The sequence below is a fragment of the Pteronotus mesoamericanus genome, unplaced genomic scaffold, assembly GCF_021234165.1.
Source record: "Pteronotus mesoamericanus isolate MK-2021 breed Mesoamerican mustached bat unplaced genomic scaffold, CSHL_Meso_final contig_181, whole genome shotgun sequence".
NCBI classification, from domain to species: Eukaryota; Metazoa; Chordata; class Mammalia; order Chiroptera; family Mormoopidae; genus Pteronotus; species Pteronotus mesoamericanus.
In genome coordinates this window covers 11,836,850-11,859,897 of record NW_026555077.1, presented here as the reverse complement: position 1 = coordinate 11,859,897, position 23,048 = coordinate 11,836,850, and the positions used below count along the sequence as shown (strand labels likewise).

General features: G+C 35.7%; 1 protein-coding gene across 1 annotated transcript in view; it reads left to right on the top strand.

Annotated features, from left to right (window-relative positions):
- Positions 1-22,830, top strand: part of COL24A1 (collagen type XXIV alpha 1 chain) — a 299,775-nt gene extending 276,945 nt beyond the window's left edge. The window contains 7 exon segments of the mRNA XM_054566926.1: positions 4,025-4,060; positions 4,164-4,190; positions 8,479-8,544; positions 9,176-9,344; positions 17,214-17,323; positions 19,587-19,802; positions 22,684-22,830. Of these exon segments, the coding sequence (XP_054422901.1) occupies positions 4,025-4,060; positions 4,164-4,190; positions 8,479-8,544; positions 9,176-9,344; positions 17,214-17,323; positions 19,587-19,802; positions 22,684-22,830 (771 nt within the window).
- Positions 22,831-23,048: the final 218 nt, after the last annotated feature.

Below are 23,048 nucleotides of genomic sequence, written 5' to 3'. Positions count from 1 at the left end.
ATCTCAGTAAACAGCACATGAAAATTATCCTCTTAGCATAACTTTGGGTTATTGGTTAGGAAGATTTATTTTCTTCTGCAGTTTTACATTATGAAGTCCAGTATTGATCTCAATTAGGTCATCTTCACCACTGAGAGATCTGTTTCTGTCTTGCCATATATGAAAGAGTTCCTTTCCTTTCTATTCTATACCTGCTTCTGGTCTGCCTGCCTATGAGCTATTTTAAAAATAAGTCCCTGGATTCACACATTTACTCTAAATCAGCAGTTTTCAGCTGGTGTGCTGCAAAAGGCCTGCTGCTGTGCCACAAGAATTTTTAAAACATGTAATACCTGACTGTTTAATCAGGAGCACTGACCTTTTTTCCATTAGATTGTCAAATAGAAAAAAAAGACAATAGCCGACACAACAATAGCCATCTTGTGTGAATGAATAAAAATTATAGTTATTGTCAGATCAGCAAAAATATATATTTGGTGTGCTGCAAAATTTTAATGATTAGTTTATGTGTGCCATGAAATGAAAAAGGTTGAAAATTTCTGCTCCACATTGAGCCAGAGTTTTGTGATATTCTGAGGAAACTTCTGAGTAGGCACCATGTAGAATTCCCTACTCTCCCCCCACTTCAAAATTGTTGTGTTAATGACAAATTTGAAAGGTTACAAAAATCTCCTGGTTTACATTAGGCCCCAAACACTTTTAGAATATGATTGAGTAATTTTTGAAGTAATTCACTGATTCCATCCTAGTTATATTACTGTCTTATAAATCTTATTTAATATTACTCAACTCCCAATTAAACCGTCTAAACTAGTGATTCTCAACCAAAAGCTATTTTGTCCCCACCCCCCAGGAGACATTGGAAATGTGTGGAGACATTTTTGGTTGTCACAGCTCAGGAAAAGGAGAGTTGTTAGTGGACTCTAGTAGGTAGAGACCAGGGGTGCTTCTAAACATCCTATAATGCAAGCTTCTCGATTTGTTAAGAAGAAAAGGAAAGCTGTCTTTAACTGTGCCAGCTTAAAGATTATGAAGGTAAATCATGAATGTATTTACGTAAATGCAAAATCTAAATGCTCAGGTTCAAAGACTTGGACTTTATCATTATTTTCAAAGTCTAATGATAAAATATGTCATTTTTGGAGGATCATCAGTAAATTCTGGAATTAAACCAAATGAGTTTGTTTTCAAAGGTAGTGATTTTACTACAAGCAAAAAAAAAAAAAAGAAAAAAACAAACAAACAAAAAAACACCATAATCATTGACATTAATTTGGTTCCCTTTAGAAATTAACATAGAAAAATCATAGTTTTATTACTAACTGCTTTATATAGTATCTAGAGAGAGTGAATTGTTTTTCCTTAATGACCCAATAGTGAGAGGAATAAAAAGGAACTAATAAATGTTACATTGTTGGAATAGTTTTTTGTTGTACTTGGCTAATTGCCCAGTTCTGTGCAGTTGTTTCTTTGGGGTTGTCCTGCCCTGTCTTGTTTGGTTTGAAGTATTTTGTTTGAACATACTTGTGGTGATGTGACTTATTCTGGGAAACAAGCTGAAATGAACTCAAAATCAGCAGTAGAAGTAGTTTCTTCTTTCTATGATATATTTCTCTTTCAAAGTCAAAGATAAGGTATATTTTGGACTGAATCATCAGCAAGATTTTTGAAAGCATCAGAAATGTGCTAAGTGGAATGAAATGTCAACTGTTTATTTTTACCATGTTCATCTAGAATAGAGAAGCACACAGCCAAATCCACTCTGAGCCTCTATATATTTAAAAGGCAGTCTCTAAAATAAGATTTCTGTAATTTATCATGTAGCTTCTGAGGTACATGTTTTATACATTCTGTACTGTAAATTATAATCACATATTATGCAAGTGAAGAAATGTCCATCAGGCATGGTGTTGGAGTACTCTACCCTTTTTAAGTTACTATGTGTTGTTTGCTCTAGTTGTCACAGTATATTTAGAATCAACAGCTTTGGCAATAAAACATGCTTAATACAAGTGAAGCATAGCATCAGATTTATGCCAAACTCAGTGGAAGATAAATTTTGCCTTTCCATCTTTTAACCATAACATTCAGTTGACCATCAAGCAAATCAAATTTTGAGTAGACATTCTTTTTTTAAATTTTATTGAGGTAACGTTGGTTAATAACTATTAAATAAATTTCAGGTATACAAAATTATAATTTCATACCTATATATTCTGTTGTGTGGTCATCCCAAAAAGTCTAGTTTCTACCTGTCACCATATATTTGACCCCCTTTACCCATTTTGCCCTCCCCTTATCCCCACGCTCTTCTGGTAACCACCATTCTGTTATGATTACTGTTCTTTTATTTTGGAAAATCTCAATAGAACTTTTCACATTTTACTATACATGTTTTAACTATTCTAATTTCTAAATTATTACTAGCTAATTTTAATATTATTAATTCATTCAATAACAATTTTTGAACACCTACTGTGTATTAGGCACTATTCTTGTTCCAGAAAATGAAAAGATGACTACCTCACTTTCAAGGGTCCCTAGGGACTTTGCAGCGTGTTGTGCATTGTGGGCTGCAGAAGAAGTGGGTAGCCGAGCAAGAGGGCGGGGACACGGGGATAGCCAAGGTATTGAGTGTTAAAGAGGTATTGGAAGGGGAGTGGGAGTTAAACAGGTAGAAAAGGTTAGGAGGAATATTCCTAGTCAGGAAACAGCACATGCAAGAGAATCCATGTGTGCAAAGCTTGGAAAATTTAGAGATCTATACATAATTGGTTATAGATGGAGGGCCAATGTGTTGAGGGGAGCTAGTGGAAGTGAGACACATATCTTGAAGAGAGGCAGAGGCATACATTATCTTAAAGCATTCTTTTGTATCAAGTTGACTCGAATTTTAATCCTAGTTGCCCCTTACTTCTGGTTACTTAACTACTCTCTTTCCTTGACTATAAAATGGAAATAGAACACACAACTTGGCATCCAGTGAGTTATCAATAAATAAGCACACAATTTGAAATATAGTGTGTTCTCAATAAATGATAGCTATCACTATTAAGAAGTTTATACTCTATTATATAAGCAATAAGGAGCCATTGAATGGTTTTAACTAAATAATTACAGTATTAGGTTTCCATTTTGTAAGTAGAATGTAGTTAATATAGTAGAATAAAGTCAGGCAGGAAGTCAGATTACAAACCCAGGCAAAACAGGATGTCTTAGTCAGCTAAGGCAGCTTTAACAAATTGCCATCAACTGGATAGCTTAAACAACATTTATTTCTGACAGTTCAGGAGGCTGGGAAGTCCAAAGTCAAAGTGCCTGTAGATCTGATGTCTGATGAGGGTCCCCTTCCTGGTTTTCAGAAGGCCACCTTCTTGCTATATCCGTACATGGTTTCGCACGTCTTCTGCTAAGACCGCTGCCACTCCTAAGGGCTCCACATGACCTAATTACCTTACACAGGTGCCACCTCCAAATACTGTCACAGTGGAGATTAGGACTTCAGTCTATGAATTTGGGGGAAACAAGCATTCAGTTCACAGCACATGATTAACGCTAAACTAAGACAGTTGCTGTAAGAATGGATAAGTAGTATTTTGGAGAGATTTGGAGGTGAAATTAATAGTAGTTGATAACCAAATCATAGGTGGATGTTGAAGGAAAAAGAAAGATCTAAGAACACTGAAGTTTTCATTTGACAACTAAGTGAATGGTAGATAAAAAATAACAGGAAAAAACACACTTAGCATTAACATTTTTAAATGTTATATTTATCATGGTTTATTAAAGTGAATAAATTCAGTTTTAACATCAATAATACATGAAAATAAGTATCTGGCTTGTTCAACAATGTGAGTGAAAACTCAATGCAAGAGCATATAACTTCAAAATACTAAAACAACTTTGTATCTCAAGACTTGCCCCACATAGAAAGGCAATGACAGAGGTTGTATCTTAGTTGTCTTGTTTATACCAGTCCAAAAGCATAATATATATATGTCGTGCTTTGTCCCATTTCTTCTAGGGTCCCCAAGGACCAAGAGGTCAACCAGGGCCTCCAGTGAGTTTATTTATATTTATATCTGTTTATCATTGTTGCTTATATGCTTGCCTGGCTTGATATATTTACTAAATAAAAACTTAAAATTTGTTTTATGTTACAGGGTCCACCTGGAGCACCAGGCCCAAGAGTAAGTTTTTTTTTACCTCAGTATATCATGCTAACTTCATAAAGCTTCCATTAACTCCCTAGGTGCCCCTCTTGCCTACCTCTGTTCTTTTTGCTAATCTGGTATAGAACCTTCCCGGCTATAATAACTTCAAGTCCAAGCCTCAGATTTCTTGTATGTAAAATGGAAATGGTTTTTAAATAAGAAGTAAAGCACTCAGCACGGCGCCTGACATAATAACGGGTCAGAAAGTACTACCTCCCTCCATCTTTTCCTACTTCTGGGTCCTACCTCTTCGTTTTCAAATGCCTTTTTTATCCAACCAGAGTTATCCACTTGTTAAGGTAAGTTTACATGAATCTTTCTCAGTTGCTGGTCACTATAGAAGACCTCAGACCTCTTATGTATTTACTAGTTACCTATTACAACCCAAAACTTGCAGTCTGTGAGGCAATGCTTCTGTTGCCTAATTATCAGCTGTTATCTCCTGGTCTCTAATATTCCAAGCTCGATTTCCTCTATCCTTTACATCCATTTTACCTTTCTCACCCACACCCCCACCCCACTCCTGCAGCATCCTGATCAAATACAACTGTTCCTGGTTAGATTTCATGCATAAAGGAGGTCCTCTGTTGGCTTCACTATTCCAAACAATGGCCAGGCCTGTGCCTTTTAAGCCTTATTTCCATGAGCTTCTGTAGGGTCATTTGAATCTATGACAGGTCTAGTCGGTGGATCACCATGGCCTACTCTCAGAAGGTCAGGAACTCTTCATTCTTCTCAGCTTTTCATTGGGTTAGGGAATAACTTTCAAGCAAAGTGCTAAAATGAAGATTGTCTCCTTGGAAATGTGAGATTTATTTATGTATGATTTTTAGAAATCAGTTACCCCTTCTGTCCATCTGACTAATGGGGATTAAAACCTTCCCTGTAGCAAATATCAATGCAAATGTTTTTCTTTTTATTTAAGATTTTATTTATTTATTCTTAGAGGAGGGGAAAGGAGGGAGAAAGAGAGGGAGAGAAACATCATTGTGTGGTTGCCTCTCACGTGCCCTTTACTGGGGACCTAGCCCTCAATCCAGGCCTGTGCCCTGACTGGGAATCAAACCATCGACCCTTTGGTTTGCAGGCCAGTACTCAATCCACTGAGCCACATCAGCCAGGGTGCAAATGTTTTTCTTTAAATCATTGTCAACTTCTCAGTTCTTCCTTTCCCCTTGCCTCATTATCCCCTTGCCTCATTTATTGCCCCACAAAACATGGTTTACTAATACGCTTATCAGTTGCTTTTCCACCTTATAATGACTTTGATATATCATAGCTGCCATCATAAGAAAAAAACAGTTCTAAAAGATCATATATCATTGGCAAATTAGAGGTGTTTAGTGAAACTTTTCACTTTGAAGTACCAGACTTTGGGGAAACATAATCCTGTCTCACTTGGAAAATGTTTGTATGTGTTCCTGTGCAGCTAAAGTGAAGTAGAACACATGAAAGGTTTTTTGCTCTGAACACAATGCAGATAAAGAATATATACTTTGAGAAATTATTAGGAGGATTAAATGAGAAAATATATGTGCTTGATGGATTATAGTTGTTCAAGTAATATTAGTTGTGCTGTTTCCTTCTCTTTCTCTCCTTTCTGTCTTCCTTTCCTTTGCCAATATGAAACCCAGTTTCCTTACACTGTGTTTGTGGTACTTGCAGAGTTCATTGCAGGGGAGTAGCAGTGTAGCCTTGCGAAAAAGACTTCAACAGCAAAAGTTTACATGACAATGAGAATGTACCAACATATTATTTTTAAACTCAACTTATGATCACCTTTTGTGAAACTCCTCTTAATTTAGACCCCTTATAACACTGCCAGATAGGACTGATCACTTCCCCTTTTTCTTTCATACTCATCTATTTTCATGCCAGTTTTCCTCTACTAGATCATGAAATCTCTGAAGGTAGGGATTATTTTCTTTTTCCATTTAAGCTCTTAAAAACTATTTATTGAATGAATAAATAAGTAACTAAATACAAAAAAAAAAAAAAGCAAGCTGCACCTCTTAGAAAATTTCAGTGGGAATCTTCCAAACTAGAATACTTTGCTTGGGGAGAAACAATGTCTAGAATGGAATGGGATTACAGAATTAGAGATAGAAGTTCGCTTAGTAATTATTTGATAATTAGTTCAGACTGTTATATGACTTATTAGTCAGTGGATCATGAGACCAATTTAATGATACCATTTAGCATTTTTTAATGAAATGGAATAGGAAAAATATGAGGAGTGACTGTTTAATGAATACAGGGTTTCTTTTAGAGTTGATAAAAATGTGCCAGAATTAAATAATGATAATGTTTGCATTACATAGTGACTCTTCCAAAAGCAACTAACTGAATTGGACACTTTAACATGGCTGAAATGGTGTTTTGTATATTTAAACTAAAGTAACATATAACAGATTGAATACAGAAGCAAAAAAAACACGTTAACCCAGACATTAAAGAGATGTATCAAGTGTAAAACAGAACCACTCCTTTCACATTATTTTTGTTTTGGAAAGTGCAATTACTTTTCATTAAAAAATGGTTTGTATTCACATATAATATATTTATTGTCTTAAAGTAGTTAATATAAGTAGTTTTAAAATTTGTTTTAATTTTTACTATATTAAATATCAAAAGTTATAACTCAGATAAATGAAAGTTGTTTACAGTCCTTAACTTTTAAATGTGCAAAATGATTCTAATTCTGAAGAGTCCGAGGACTGCTATGGTAGGTTTTGTAAGATTAAAGCCCTATTTGCAAACCACCTGGAAAATATGAAGGTGACTATTGATTAGTACTTAATTTAGTTGTCTGTGTTTAGTGGCAATATTTTTGTGTAATTTATGTCCAAAATCTCCCCATTCATATGTGCATGGTGGTCAGAATTATTAAACCTGTACAGAACTTTTTAGGCTATTTCTAAATAGCCTAAAATACTTCCTGTTTATTGTACAGGCCATGCTCCTCTAACAGCCTTTGTCAAGGTTGTTACCTCTGCCTGGAAAGCCCTCCCTCCCCTTCTTCTAATAATTTGTATTTATTCTTCATTTCTCATCGCAGATGTCACAGCCTCCAGGAAGCCTTCCCTGATCTGTCCCTCCCAAACCTCTTATGTCTTCCAGAGTTGATTCATATGCCCTAATTTATCTCAGAGGTCCATGTACTTTCCTTTAATGACACATATCACAGTTTGTTATTATGTATTTTTTTAGATGATTTGGTTAATGCCTTTCTCTCTCTTTAAACTTCGGTTCCACAAGAGTAAGTTTCCTTTTTTGCTTACCATTCTATCCTCAATATGTATCATAGTGTTTGGCAGCATATATATATATGTATGTACACACACACACACACACACACACACACACACACACAGAATGAGTCGATTATTTTCCAATATGAAAACCACATGCTGGGGCAAGGTAAAGTCCATTTTATTGATTGTCCCATCATTTTAAAGAGTTTTGCAAATTACCAACCATGAGCTATGAAAGATCTGTTGAAAACAGCTTCTATTATATGGACCTCCAAGTAAAGAGATGTATTAGCTATACAATTATTATGAAAGAAATTGGATTGCTTGATTTGCTTACACAGATGCAGTTTCTGAGAGCTTTCTCCCAAGTCATGCTTTTTAGTTTCCAAGCTTTTTAAAAAAACGAAAACACAGAAATACATTTACAAATGGTTATGCTGTGCCTTTTCTCTAAAAATATCTCTTATTAAATACAGGAGAAGATTGGACTTATACTGTATTATTTCTTTTGGGACTAATGGTACATTTTCCAACTTTAAAAATTGTTTTTAAGACCACAGAAGTATCAGGTTAAACTAATGTGACTACCTCAGGACAGTAGTATTTTATTCTATTTTCATTCCAAGAATGTAACTTAAAAATTATTACAGTTATTTATTCTTGACTTTACAATTTATTAACTGAGGGGATCATATTTCATTCTTCTTCCATTTGAGTAACTTTTGGTGTGTTTCTTGCAGCAGAGACAAATAGTTTTTCATTTGAGGGCTCTAGACTTTGGTCCTGTTTTAATTAAGAGACTTCTGAAATTTGGATGAAGGCAGCATATTGTCCTTTCAGATAGGCAGGCAATATATGCAAGATCTGTCCAACCATAAGAGGTACCAACCCCTTTCAGATAATAAGTCTAGTATACTTTTAACAGCAGTGCTTTCAGAATTTACAGCCATTACTTTAGAGCACTCAGTGTTGATCTTATTGCTGATCTCAAATGGTTTTGTTTTACACAGAAACAAATGGATATCAATGCTGCTATTCAAGTCTTGATTGAATCACATACAGCCCTACAGATGGAGGTAATATATCTGGTTTTATTTACATTGGCAGTCTCAATATACAAATTAAACAGAAACTTTTTTTTGGCGGCCAAAATGCAGCTTTATCTCAAATATTATATTTAAAACAGATTTAAAAGAATGAAACCATTTTAAGGGCAAAGTAAATGATTTTAATAAACAGAAATATTTACACAGGATATTTTTTAAGGAATACGTTTAAAACAAAAATGTAATATTGTTAAAGGATTTCTTAATAAGGAACTTGATGCTGTGGAAGGAAATAAATGAAGTTGGCCATTTCTTTAAATGAGACCTATCATCACTACTCATTTTTCTTATTTAAACTCTAATTATTTGGTATATAATTTTTTAAAAACATTATGCAGTGAGCATAATAATTTTTAAGTTTTATGCCACTTTGAAAACTAGGCTTTTGAGTGTGAATTTAATCTGTTTAGAATCATTTTACCCAACTTACACATATGCTTATATTTAAAGATAAACCACTTTTTACATCCTACTCCCAAATCATTGCACATAATAGGAATACATTGTTTTTCTGCCTTGATCTGTGTTGATCATTAGTTTCCTATTGTTGATGGGTACTCTATGCATTTTTGCTAATATCATTTTTATGATGACTTGGCAGAGCTACCAGAATACTGAAGTGACTTTAATTGACTACAGTGCAGAGATATTCAAAACCCTGAACTACCTTAGCAATTTATTGCACAGCATCAAGAATCCTCTTGGCACAAGAGATAACCCAGCACGAATCTGCAAAGATTTGCTTAACTGTGAACACAAAGTATCAGATGGTAAGTTCTTGGTTTCCTTTAACTCTGATGTGTAGTTTCATTTCACATCAGAGTTATGTTTGAGATTTGGAATGAACCACTATTCATTCCAAATAGTGATTATTCTGATAAACGCCTGGCAGAAGGCGTTTTAATGTTATCAAGAACCAAATACTCTTTGTGGGAGACATGCTTCTGATGTCAAATATCTTTTCCTAAAGACATTACAAAGGTCTTCTACTACACATCCTTATTAATCCCTAATTTTTCCCACCCTGCCCCTTGCTGTATCACTTTCTTATACTTTGTTCTTGGGATATATCACATTCATATTAAAATTAAAATAGGAAGGGAGGACTTTCGGGTTGACCAGAGCACCTATCAGTACTACCAAAGTTGGTGATACAAAGAAAGATATCATAGAACCCCCTCCACCGTACCTCCTAAAGTTACAGTTTTTACATGAGATGGAATTTCAAACCTCATTTCATAATCAAGGATTATGAAAATGGAGTGCTTTTTTATTCTTGGAATTTTCTTATCTCTACAAGGGTACCCTAATATCCATTAACTAGATGTGTAAAAATAAATTTAGAGGAACCATCAAGGAAAAATTTTAAAACAAGTGGAGTAGTCATCATTATCTGATGATAGGTAAATTCTGTCTGCTACAATGTCACTTATTTTTTTTTTTTTTTGGTCAGCTGTACAGTCAACATTAGTAGTTATCTTTTTTTTGTTAAAAGCTAGTCCCAACACAATGACACATAAGCTGATTTGAAAAAAAACTATATTATATCATTCTATAGAGTGAATAGTAGTCCATATTTTATGTATATGTACATACTATGTACACACACACACTTATTCTTGTCAAAAAATCTACTTCAATTCTAAAAATACAATGAAAATATTATTTATGTGAATAAAATGCTTAACTTCTATATATATTTTATGCCCTGGATTACAATAAAAACTAAAATAATATTTACAGTTAGAGCTGTCTATAGTAATTCTTAGTTTGATTCTTTCCCATATATGAGGGCATAAAAATGCAATTCTATAGACTTGAAATGAACAAAGACATTGTAAGACATACAAATCAATGAAATCTAATTCAAGGCCTGCCTTCCAAATAGGAGAGAGAAATAGCTAAATATGGTGTGGATTGCAAGGTATAAGAAAAGTGTTTATGTCCAAAGATACTTTAATTACTAGGAGGCAGTCTGTGCTCTAGAGAAACACAGAAGAACAGGGAAGAGGGGTATGACAGAAAGTGGAATGGGGGTGATGTTTTAAAGAGAGAGTTAGATAAGGCATCTCTGAGAAAGCGACATTTGAGCAATGTCGAAAGGAGGTATAGCAACCAGCTACAGGAAAGGCGGCAAAAAAACATTGCTAGGCAGGAAGAACAAGTGCACAAGTCCTGTGCCCGGGAGTGTGCTTAGCATGTTCTACGATTAGGAAGAAGGCCGGTGTGACTGGGAGAGCGCGTAAGGTAGAGAGTGGTAGGAAATGAAGTCAGAAAGCCATCAAATAATTCGATTGTGTAGACTCCTCCAGGGGCTCCCGCTTTTACTTTGAATAAGATGAGAGGCCATTGGGCATTTTTCAGAAAAGGAATGACATTATCTGACTTAGATTTTTAAAATGTTACTGTGGCTGACATAGTACAAATATAATCAAGACAAGGGTAGAAGAAGCCACTGAGAAGGCTATTGAATAATCCAGGTAAAAGATGCTGATAGGTTGGACTGGAATTGGGAGCAGGGCAAGAGATAAGAAATAGTCAAATCTTTGGATATACTTTAAGGCAGAGCCAGCAGTTTTTGTTGATAATTTGGATGTAGGTTGTTAATCTAAAAATAAAAGGCCCAAGTGAAAGTCAACAAATGTGTATATATTTGAGATCCAAAAGAATAGCTATTCGGAAAGCTCTGATTCAGGCTGAAACCCAAATAGTGTTCTAGTTAGAGGGTGAAGGCAAGGGATTTTTATAAGGAAGGGAAGGGGAACAATTACATGCAAAGAAGGAATGGTGTTAATAAGTCAAGAAGGAAATAGGTACAGATAAGCTAAATTATTCTTAGCTATACATGGCAGTGGTAATTCTAAAGAATGTCTTTAGAATGTCTCTTTCAGTTTGGTAGCCATAATTATGTTTTCCTGTTAGCTTTGTATTTCCTGTTTGGAATACAGTATTGGTTTGGCCCAATTCAAAGGTTATTTTTCCCAGTTTAAACCCAAAAAGTAGGTAAAGGAAAAAAAGAGAAGAAGTTTAAATACTTTGCCTTAGTGCTATCCAGTGTTTAGAGATCTGGGAGATGATGGGGAACTAGCAAAGAAAGCTAAGATGAATGTGGAGTGATGAAAATGGTTTGCCTGAAGAGGAAGTAATCAACTGGGTTAATGTCAAGTAAGATGAAGACTGAGAAAAGCCACTGGATTTAACAATATGAAGATCTTTGATGACCTTCATAAGAATTGTTTGGAGGAATGGTAGGAGTTAAAACCTTATTAGATTTTAAGATAAAGGAGTAGAGCCAGAGTTTCCACTTCTAGTAATGAAGCAGGTAACTCAAATTGCCTGGCTAATAACCCCAGTCTAATCGTGAGCAAACTCATATAAAATCAAATTGAGAAGCATTCTACCAAATACCTTGAATAGGACTCTTCAAAGCTGTCAAAATCATGGAAAACCATGAAAGAGTGAGAAACTGTCACATATTGGAAAGGACTAAGGAAATATGTTCAGTATGTATTGTGATGATATCCTGAATTGGATACTGGAAAGGAAAAGAACATTAGTGGAAAACTGGTAAAATTTGATTAGAGTCTTCAGTTTATTTAAGAGTAGAGTCTTAAGGTCAATTTCTTAGTTTTGACAAATGTACCATAGTATCATAATATGTGAATGTTAGTGGAAGATAGATAAAGGGGCTATAAGGAAAAGTTCTGTGTTATTTTTGCAACATGGGAATCTAAAATATTTTAAAATAAAATATTTATCACAAAACAAAAATAAAATAAAAAATAAAATTATTTTGTAAAGAAAAAAGTTGGCTAATTTTATTTTTAAAAATTAATTGAAAAGCATTAAATAACTAGCAAAGTAGTGAAGAATGTTCAAGCCAAATTTTAAACAAATTTTGTTAAATTTATTGGGGTGACATTGGCTAATACAATTATGTAGGTTTCAAGTGTACGATTCTATGATACATCATCTGTATATTGCACTGTGTGCTCACCACTCCAAGTCAAATCTCCTTCTTTCACCATGTATTTGACCCCCTTTACTTCCTCTCCCCTACCTACCTCTGCATCTCCCTTTCCCTCAGGTAACCACCATACTGTTATCTGTGTCTGTGAGTTTTTGTTTCTTTTTCTATCTTGTTTATTTATTTGTTGCTTTCAATTTGATATCCCACATATGAGTTAAAGCATATGGTTCTTGATTTTTCCATCTGACTTATTTTGCTTAACATTATATTCTCAAGATCCATCTATGTTGTCACAAATGGCAATATTTCCTTTTGTGACTGAATAGTAGTACACTGTATATACAGGGTGGAGCAAAAGTAGATTTACAGTTACAAGTATACGAAACCCAGAGTTTTATTCTTGTATTATTATTTATTAATTATTGTATTAATTTCCATACAAACAACTGAAATCCCACTTTTGCCCCACTCTGCATGTACCATATCTTATTTATCTACTCATCTACCAAAGACACTTTGGTTGTTTTCATGTCTTTTCAAGCCAGAGTTTGAAGAAGACAGCAGAGTGATAAACACACAGTTAGAGCTACTTTTTCCCTGGATGTGTTTGGAAGCAAAGTAGTGGTTTTGGTGGCTTCCTAAGGCTAGGGATCAAAAGTAGGAACCTGTGGCCCACCTACAGTAGGACTTAGGCTTTCAAAGGACCCACTCTAGGAAGAAAAGATGCATTCATATGAATTGTAGCCTAAGGGTTCCGGTCAATGGCGGCATAGGTAAACAAGGCTCGCATCCTCACACAACCACATCAGTACTGCAACTAAACTACAGAACAACCATTATTCAAAACTTCCAGGAATCAAGCTGAATGGAAGTCCTACAACTGCTGAATTAAAGAAGAAAACACATGGAGACTGGTAGAAGGGGTGCAGACATGGAATGGGCTGGCCCCACACCCACATGTGGCAGATAAAAATTGGGAGGACTATCTCAGGAGTGAGGGGTCCCAGCCTCACACTAGGCTTCCCAGCTCACAGTTTCAGCCAGAAGGGTGTCTCCATAACTTATGGCTGTAAAAACCAGCAGTGATTGAGGCTGTGAAAGATAGAAATTTCCAGAATCCCAGGCATTTCCTCCTAAAGGACCCGCACACAGATTACTCAGACTCATTCCCTCTGAGCTACAGCACCAGCGCAGCAGATTGAAAGGCACCAGAGAAAAACAGGGAAGAACTGACTTGTGCGGTGTCAGGGCAAGAGCTGGAGGGCAGCTTCCTCCCAGACTAAAGTACTGGCAGAGGACAATGTTCCTTTTCTGATCCCTACCCCCACAGAGCCACAGAGCCACAGAGCCAGCAGGCAGGTGCCATATCTGAGACTCCATCAAGCTGGCTTACATTGTTTGCCCCACCCTGGTGATTCCTGGAAACCCTGCTCCACCCAACTTTCAGGCCCACCCAAGCTGTTTCCAGTGACTTTTTCATGTGAATGGCTTGTCTTGGCCTATGCTTTAGATTTACCCGAATTCTCTCAAAAAGTAGCACCTGGCTTCAGTGAGTCCTGTACCTCTCACTAAATTGCCCCAGGCCTGGCACTAGGAGCAGCTGGCCTTGATTCACAGCTTGGCCTCTCCTGGGGACCTCCAGCCTAGCACAAGTAGCAGCCAACTGCTGATCACTTTGTAGCTAATGCTGTGTGACCACAGGCAGAACACAGGTGGTGGCTGACCTTGGACAAGGGTGTACACAGCCCACATGGTGGGTGCACCTTGAGTTCCAGCTTAGGTAAAAAGGGAGGCTGTGTCACTGGATCCTACAGGATGCTTACTACATTAAGCCACACTGTCAAGCCTGGGAGATGTAATTGCTCTACTTAATACATAGAAACAAAGATAGGGAGGCTTCGAAAATAAAGAGACAAATATGGCCCAAATGAAAGAACAGAACAGAACTCGAGAAAAAGAACTAAACAAAATGGAGATAAGCCTATCTCTCAGATGTAGAGTTCAAAACACTGGTTATAAAGATGCTCAGGGAACTTGGTGAGGACCTCAACAGCGTAAAAAAGATCTAGTCCATAATTAAGGATACACCAATTGAAATAAAGAACACTTTACAGGGAATCAACAGTAGAGTGAATGAAGCCGAGAATCGGATCAGTGATTTAGAACATAAGGAAGCAAAAAACCATCTGAACAGCAAGAAGAAAAAAGGGTTCAAAAAAAGAAATGAGGATAGTATAAGGAGCCTCTGGGACAACTTCAAGCATACCAACATTCACATCATGGGGGTGCCAGAAGGAGAACAGAAAGAAGAAATTGTAAACCTACTTGAAAAAGCAATGACAGAAAACTTCCCTAACTTGGTGAAGGAAATAGACATGCAAGTCCAGGAAGCACAGAGAGTCCCAAACAAGATGGATCCAAAGAGACCCACACCAAGACACATCATAATTAAAATGCCAAAGGTTAAATACAAAAAGAAAATCTTAAAAGCGGAAAGAGAAAAGCAGTTAGTTACCTACAAGGGAGCCCCCATAAGACTGTCAGCTGATTTCTCAACAGAACTTTGCAGGCTAGCAGGGATTGGCAAGAAATATTCAAAGTGATGAAAAACAAAGACCTACAACTAAGATTACCCTCTCCAGCAAAGCTGCTATCATTTAGAATCGAAGGGCAGATAAAGAGCTTCCCAGACAAGAAAAAGCTAAAGGAGTTTACCACCACCAAACCAGTGTTATATGAAATGTTAAAGCATCACCTTAAAAAAGAAGATAAAAAATATGAACAGTGGCAATAAATACATATCTATGAACAATTTAATCTAAAAAACAAAATAAACAAGCAGAGCAGGAACAGAATCATAGAATCAGAGAACATTTTGATGGTTGCCCATGTTTGGGGGGTGCCCATCAGGAGATGGGTGAAAAAGATGAAGGGATTAAGAAGTACGAATTGGTTGTTGCAGAATAGCCATGGGGATGTAAAGTGTAACAGAGAATTAAAGTAACTAAAGAACATACATACAGGACTCGTGGACACGGATAATGGTATGGGTATTGCCTGAGGGAGTAGGAGGGGGCTGGGTAAAGGTGGACAAAGGGAGGAAAATTGAGACAACTGTAATAGCATAAGCAATAAAATATAATTATAAAAAATGCAGCATAGTTTTACATCATGAAGTTAGCTTAGAAAATCTTAAACTTAGAACTTAGACTAAGATGGCTCCATACTGCTGTAACCCCTCTTATATGACAGAAACCAAAATCTTCTATGAAAGATAACATCATCATAGAGATCAAATTATTTCCAAAAAGAATTTTAAATGTAGTGCCCAGCATGCAATCAGCAAACATACTAGTCGACATATCACCATGAATGAGACCTGGCAGAAACAGCAGAAAATAGAAACTGACTCCAAAGGGGGAAAAAAAGATGTAAGAATTTAAAACTGAAGCTATAATAGACAAGAAAAGCCATATACAACAACAACACAGTCTACTCACAGAGGGAAGGCAGGATGTATTTGTGCAAGTACAGCTAAGAGGGTAGATGTAATAGGCAGAGCTTATGTAAGTTTTCTTTAGATTGCTTCATTTATCTCAGAAATTAAAGCTCATCAGTCAAGAATAAGGAAGAAGGAATGGGTAGAATAAATTTGAGGGAGACGAAAAAGGTTTAAACAGTTAACTGGGAGACTGACAGAGGGAATAAGCCAGGGAAACACAGTATTACTGTGTATTTTTATTTCTGAAAATAAAAGGTTTTTTTTTTCAATTATAATAAATATACATTTTACCTAAAGGAGATTGCCAAAGTTACTTTTATTTCTTTTTTCTTGGTTCTTTTATTGGTTTCTTTTAAAACTTTGTTTATTGTTGATATGATTACAGAAATCCTCATTTCCCCCCGACTTTGCCCACAGCTGAGCTCCCACCCCTTCCTTCAGCCATCACCACACTGCTGTGTGTGTCTGTGTCTATGGGTCATGCATATGTATTTTTCGTTAATCCCTTCGCCTACTTTCATCCTGTTCCTCCTCCCCTTCCCCTCTGACAGCGGTCAGTCTGTTCCATGTATCCACGCTTCTGTTTCTATTTGTTCACTAGATCCTGCATATAAGCGAGATCATATGGTATTTGTCTTTCTCTGACTGGCTTACTTCACTTACAATATATTTATTTTAAGAAATGTAGATCAGAAATATACACATTGAGGGAGGGAAGGTGGGAGGGGGCAAGGGAAAGAGGGGGGGAAGGCAGAGACAAATGTATTTAAAAAGTAAATAAATAATTAAAAAAAAAAGAAATATACACATATACTACATTAGATCCAACTTTTCTATTTATTATGTAACTTTTGACAATTCGCTTTAAGGTGCTCAGCTCATCTTATCTGTAGAATGAAGCAATAAATTCAGCCATTCTCTCATTTTTATTTAAATTATGAATTGCCCTTAGGTTGATAGGTATGTGAAAAATATAGTATTTTTTCAGTATTAATTTTATATAATGTTTGCAGCTTCCACTTATTCACTAAGTGCAAATATTTCTATAATCTAAGTTTTTGCAGGTAAGACAAAATATATACTTAAAGTATAATAATTTGTAAGGCTGTTTCAAATATATTTTAATATGCCCTTTAAATATCTTTATGGTTTACAATACATTAATAGGGAAATACTGGATTGATCCAAATCTTGGATGCCCTTCAGATGCCATTGAGGTTTTCTGCAACTTCAGTGCTGGTGGTCAGACATGCTTATCTCCTGTTCCTGTAACAAAGGTATGTATTGAGTTTTCGAATACATGTCAGTATTTGCCCAGTATCAGTGAACAATGATTTTTAAAATTCTAGTGCTTTAAATAAATGAATGTTATTAATATATGAGAAGGAAATTTTTGTTTTCAAAAAATAATCTTAGTAAATCTTGACATTTTGTTTGTGTATTTTTACAATTGGTTTATCTTGGCTTACTCTACTGGTTATACTTTTAAAATGTGAAACATGTTTGTATGCACGCACATACGTTAGAAAACTCCTAAACAGAGGAGGGTTTGTGATCAGTAATCAGTTACCTAAAATTTTACTGAAAATTATATGATCATTAAAAGAGAAATGTTGCCACAGAATTTGCCTTTTATATGGCAATTGAGCTCAAAATAACTTCTGTTAGATGTCTACTGACTATTATTTAAAACTTCTTTCAAGTATAATTCTTTATATCGAATGTTTAGAATGAATGAAAGTTAGCTTGGCATAACACTGGGTATTGTAACAAGCATTTATTAAACCTAACGCTTAGTTCTACCTATAACATACATTGATGAAATCAAAATTGCATTTCTTTTTTTAGTTAAACAAGCTTGGTATTACCAAGAACTTATTTCTCATTGGCAAAGAACTGATACATGTGCTTCTTTGTGTTTTGTCCATGATTTAAAAAAAAACCAAAGCAGCAGCTAAAATGTACAGTCCGTTAGTCTTTCTAACTGCTTATTGTTAGACTGCTCTCTCCTCCTAAAATATCCATTCGTTGCCCAGAGAGTTTCACCAGTTCATCTCAGTAGGCATTCACCATTATTGCCCCAAGGCAGAGGAAGGAAGGATTCTTCTATTTTTAGGGAACCTGTATACCTCTAGCATGATAGTCCTCCTTCCCAATATTCATGTTATCTGTTCATTTCCATGGATTTGGCCCAGGATTTTTACTTGGATGATCATAGAAGAGAGGGAAGGTATGCAAGGGGGGCAGGAGCACTGAAAGAGCTGCACTTCAATTCTTTTCTTGACTGAATCAGTTCTTCCATCTTTCTTATCCATAAAGTCAACCTGAGGAAGACTGGGCAGGTAGCAGAAAGAAGGTAGACTTGGAATTAGGGACCTGGGTTCTAGTTTCTATTCTGGTATTACCCTGGGAAAGGATGCTGTGAGCCACCAGAGAGCCTGCTCTGGGCCAGACACTGACATAGGTCAATGACACTTGGCACCTCAAATCTTCATAACAACCCTGTCATATCCATATTATTACCAAATTGATCAATAAGGAGACTAAGGCTCAGAAAGTTTAAATATTTTACAAGTTTGTGCTTCTCATCTGTTAAATGAGGCATTTTTAACTGCTTAGACTCTGGTGTTCTTTATGGTGATCCTTCCATATTTTCATCCTATGCCCTTCCTTTGCTTTTCTTTTCTTTTCCTAGAGCTTTGCATTTTATGTTGTTTTATTTTTTGTTTCTCTGTTACCTCCTAACTGATATTTTTCTAATTTTATGTTTGGAATTTAATATAAATTCCTCATCTTGGCTTAAGCCTTGAATATGTACAATCAGACCTTCTTGCTCCAATTTTTCCCTATATTATTTACTTTATTAGCTAATGTCTTTTCATGCATTCATTTATTCAGTAGACATTTATGACTATATGACTGAAACTACATCAGAGCTGGCAACACAAAGAATAAGATGCTTTCGTTATCTTTGAAAGCTCTCAGTTAAAGTTAATCAACCAAGTTATTATTACAACTTGTAACTTCCCTTTATATACTTAAAAAAAACCCTGCAAATGGAAGTATAGACAGAATTTCAGGTTTTTAGGGAAAAAATATTAAATTATTAATCAACAACAAATTCCTAATGCATTTTAGATAACATTATGAAAATTATCTTCATTTTTTTACCTTACCTGGTAGCCTAGTGTTCTGCTGAAACCAGCTCAGACTGACTCACAGAGCCTATAGTTAACATCTCTTCCCAACTCCATGTTCAGTGACGCTACCTTGACAGCCTGAAATCAGCCATCATGGGAGCGCTTATACGATGGAAATCAGAAAATGCTATAGATCAGGGATTCCCACCCACTCTCCCACCCCAGCCCCTGCAAGTGCCAGTGATTAAGCATTTATGAGCACACCACTGACTGGCATTTAAATGCCAAGAAAAGTAGCTTTCTCAATGCTGTCTTTCAAGGGCTTTCCCCAAGTTTCCCCAAAGTATAAGTTTCTCAATTGCCACATCTTATGACCTACATATTGTTTCCATGACATTAGTTGGAGTTTGCAGTTGGAAAAGTCCAGATGAACTTTCTTCATTTACTGAGCTCAGAAGCCACCCAAATCATCACCATTCACTGTCTAAACACTCCAGTGTGGACAAGTGCCCGGACAAGTGGCTCAGGATGGCCTCTTGGTTTCAAGGGATGGAATGGCCAGATTTTTGAAGAAAAAACTCTGCTTGAACCTAAAGTGCTCTCGGATGACTGCAAGGTAAGAAAGGGAATAGCACTTTTAGAATTGTTCAATATAACTAACTTAAAATTTATAAAACTAAAAAATTAAAATAATGAGAGTAAGACTTTAATTGTGAACTGCATATGCAATAGTATAGTAAGTTTTAATGTTCTGATTTGTAATAACCATACATTTTTCAAAATCATTTGCTTATATCATGTCTTGTCAACTCTTGTCACGTCCATTGGTCATCCATGGACTTTATATGAAAACAGGTGTTAATACATTAATTTTTATTTCCCATGTGGAATAATCACATCATAGATAGACAGACAGACAGACAGACAGACAGACAGGATATATAGATAAATAGCTTTCTTGTATATATTTTCACCACTGTGATTCTGTGTCTCATTACCTCATGGAAAACAGGATTTACAGGCAGGTCAATTTCATTTTGCCAGTCTCTATACTTGATATCAAATATGGGCATAATTGCAGATTGGCTGCCCTGCCAATCAATAGTTGAATTATAGCCCATTTTTATTAAAATTAAATAATGAATGTTATGAAATTCTTTATTTTTAAAACATTTTATAGGATATGTATTTGCAAACCCCAGTCCACAAACCAAACCTAGCCCACCACTTGTTTTTGTAAATAAATGTTATTGGAATACATCCACACTCATTTGCTTATTTAGTATCTATTATAGCAATGGCAGAATTGAGTAAATGTGACAAATACCACATGCCCCACAAAACCTACAACATTCACTATCCAGTCCTTTACAAAACAGTTTGCCAATTCCTGTTGAGAGAACAGAGTTGTCTATTGATGAACATATTTTAATGACTTCGGGTGTTCTTGTGTACTGTGGTGCCCATGATTTACTACCTGTTGCCATTTCCAGGGAACTCTACTTTGTAATAACATTTCCAGATAAGTGTTCCCTGGTTATTTGAAAAATCACAGGCAGTCAGAAGTATATGGCTCATTCTGCATAAGTGAAGACATCAATATTACCAACAGATTCATTTAACTTCTACAGTTTTGTCTGGAAATTTTCAGTGACTTACTACTATCTCTGAGGCACAATCCAAATTTACCGTCTCTCTGTTCAGCACTTAGAAGAGTCAGCCTACCTTCCCAGCTTGGGCATGCACTGGCAGTCTACCCGAGACTATGGCCAAACTGAGCTGCTCTTCGTCATCATCTCCATCACGTCGACAACAATTCCTACTATTGATATGAAGTATTGGGGGTTTATTACAGAGCAGATACCATGTATCACATACATTATTTTATTTAGGTATAACAGCTTTGTGAGGAAATTGTTAGTCTCATTTTATACGTAAGAAAGTGAAGGCAGAGATCAGTCTGCTAATGTGAGCAACTCCAAACCTTATGCCACACTATACTGCTAGGGACTTTTAATCAAAATCTCATTTAATCCTCACAACCCTATTAAGTAGGTTTTTAGTATTCCCATTTCATATGTGAAAGAAATGATGGTACCTGGATTTCTATCAAAATCTCTCCCAGGATAAAATCTGTGTACTTAACCCCATGTTAGGCTTATTTTTACAACTACCTTTTACTTTTCCAGTTGTTTTATTTATTGTTGTTGTTTTGTTTTACTCATGCCATTCCCTTCCTCTGAAATGACCTCCTCTACCTCTCTAACCAAGTGGAAATTTTAGGCATACAAAAGGGCTATCTTAAATTCTCAGTTCTGAATTCATGAAGCTTTTCCTGACAACTCCAATTGGAAATGAGTAACATAGCACTCGTTCATTATTTATATTGCACCTACCATATATGGTCTTATGTTATGGTTATTTGTTTATATTTTTCCTCTCACCAACTAGATGTATAAGCTGCTAAAATTCAGAAAAGTTCGATTTATTCATCTTTATATTTCCTAAGCACTGTAAGAAAATAGAGGATCACATCCTATTCAACTGTACCAAACATACCTAGTGTTCAATAAACATTGCTTAAAAGACAATGAGTTAAATCTAACAGTGTCTTACACAGTGAACTCTAAGCTAGCTATCCCATTGAGCTTATGATTTTAGTAGTTTATCTTCAGTGAGCTTCAGCTGCCTTAAAACTTAAAACAATTTGTAGCTTAAATAATCTCTAAAGTTCCTTCAAATTTTAAAATTCATACTGTAATAATCCTGTGAATAAGTGAATTAACTTCTGAATAAAACACTTCACTAAACTAGTCAATTATGTTTCTCTATTTTGTCTTATTGAAGCTAAATAATAGGCTACTTAATGATAGTTTTGTTCCCTAATAGATTTTATCAGAAACAAAAGAGCATACAATAATAAGAGAAACAAAGGTCTAGAAGGAAGATAGGAAAGAAGGAAACTATATAGTAACCACAGAATGAGGAAAAAAAGAAACCTAAAAGATGACTTAACAGAATTACAATTTACTTCTGGCAGAAGCAATTCTGGTTATTTCTGTGTAAAGTAAAGAGAGGTTGAGATAACTCATTCCCTTTCATCCAAGAAAAAAGCCCATCTTGAAGAATTAGTCCCAAATAAAAGAACACAGAACAGATGGTTATTAATCATATTAGGAATTGTGCAGCCTTCTATTTCACATCTGGTTTAATGATTCACAGACAACAGAAGCAGAAGGCTAGCCTTAGCCCCTGGAACTGAAAAATCAGAACACACAATGCAATTTCAAGAAAGGAATAAGTCCATGTTTTCAATTATTCACAGTAACTGTTACCATTTATTGAGCACTATGTGCCAGGCATCATTCTACACACTTTTCTACTTATTGTCTTTAATCCTTAAAATAAGTCTACATCGCCTATGAAAAACATTGCTTGCTGAGAATGACTGCTAAAGAAACAATTACATGTTAAAGCATTTTGTTCTTATTTTACAGATTCAAGATGGCAGCTGGCATAAAGCAAAATTCCTTTTTCACACCCAGGACCCCAATCAACTTCCAGTAATTGAAATACAAAAACTTCCTCATCTCAAAGCTGAACGAAAGTACTACGTTGAAAGCAGTTCTGTATGCTTTCTCTAACGTCTCTGAATTAGTTCCGAATTCACACTCTCGGCCAGGTAATTGCTGCAGAGGAAAAAACATAAACAGAAAGATAGTATCATTATGAAATGCATGGAATAAAAGCATTGGCTAAATCTTAATCTCAGGAAGAAAAGACTTCCTCCTAAGAGGGAGAAGTCACTCTTTAAAGGACTATAATTGATAAAGTATTTAAGTCTTTTAAACATTATGTTGAT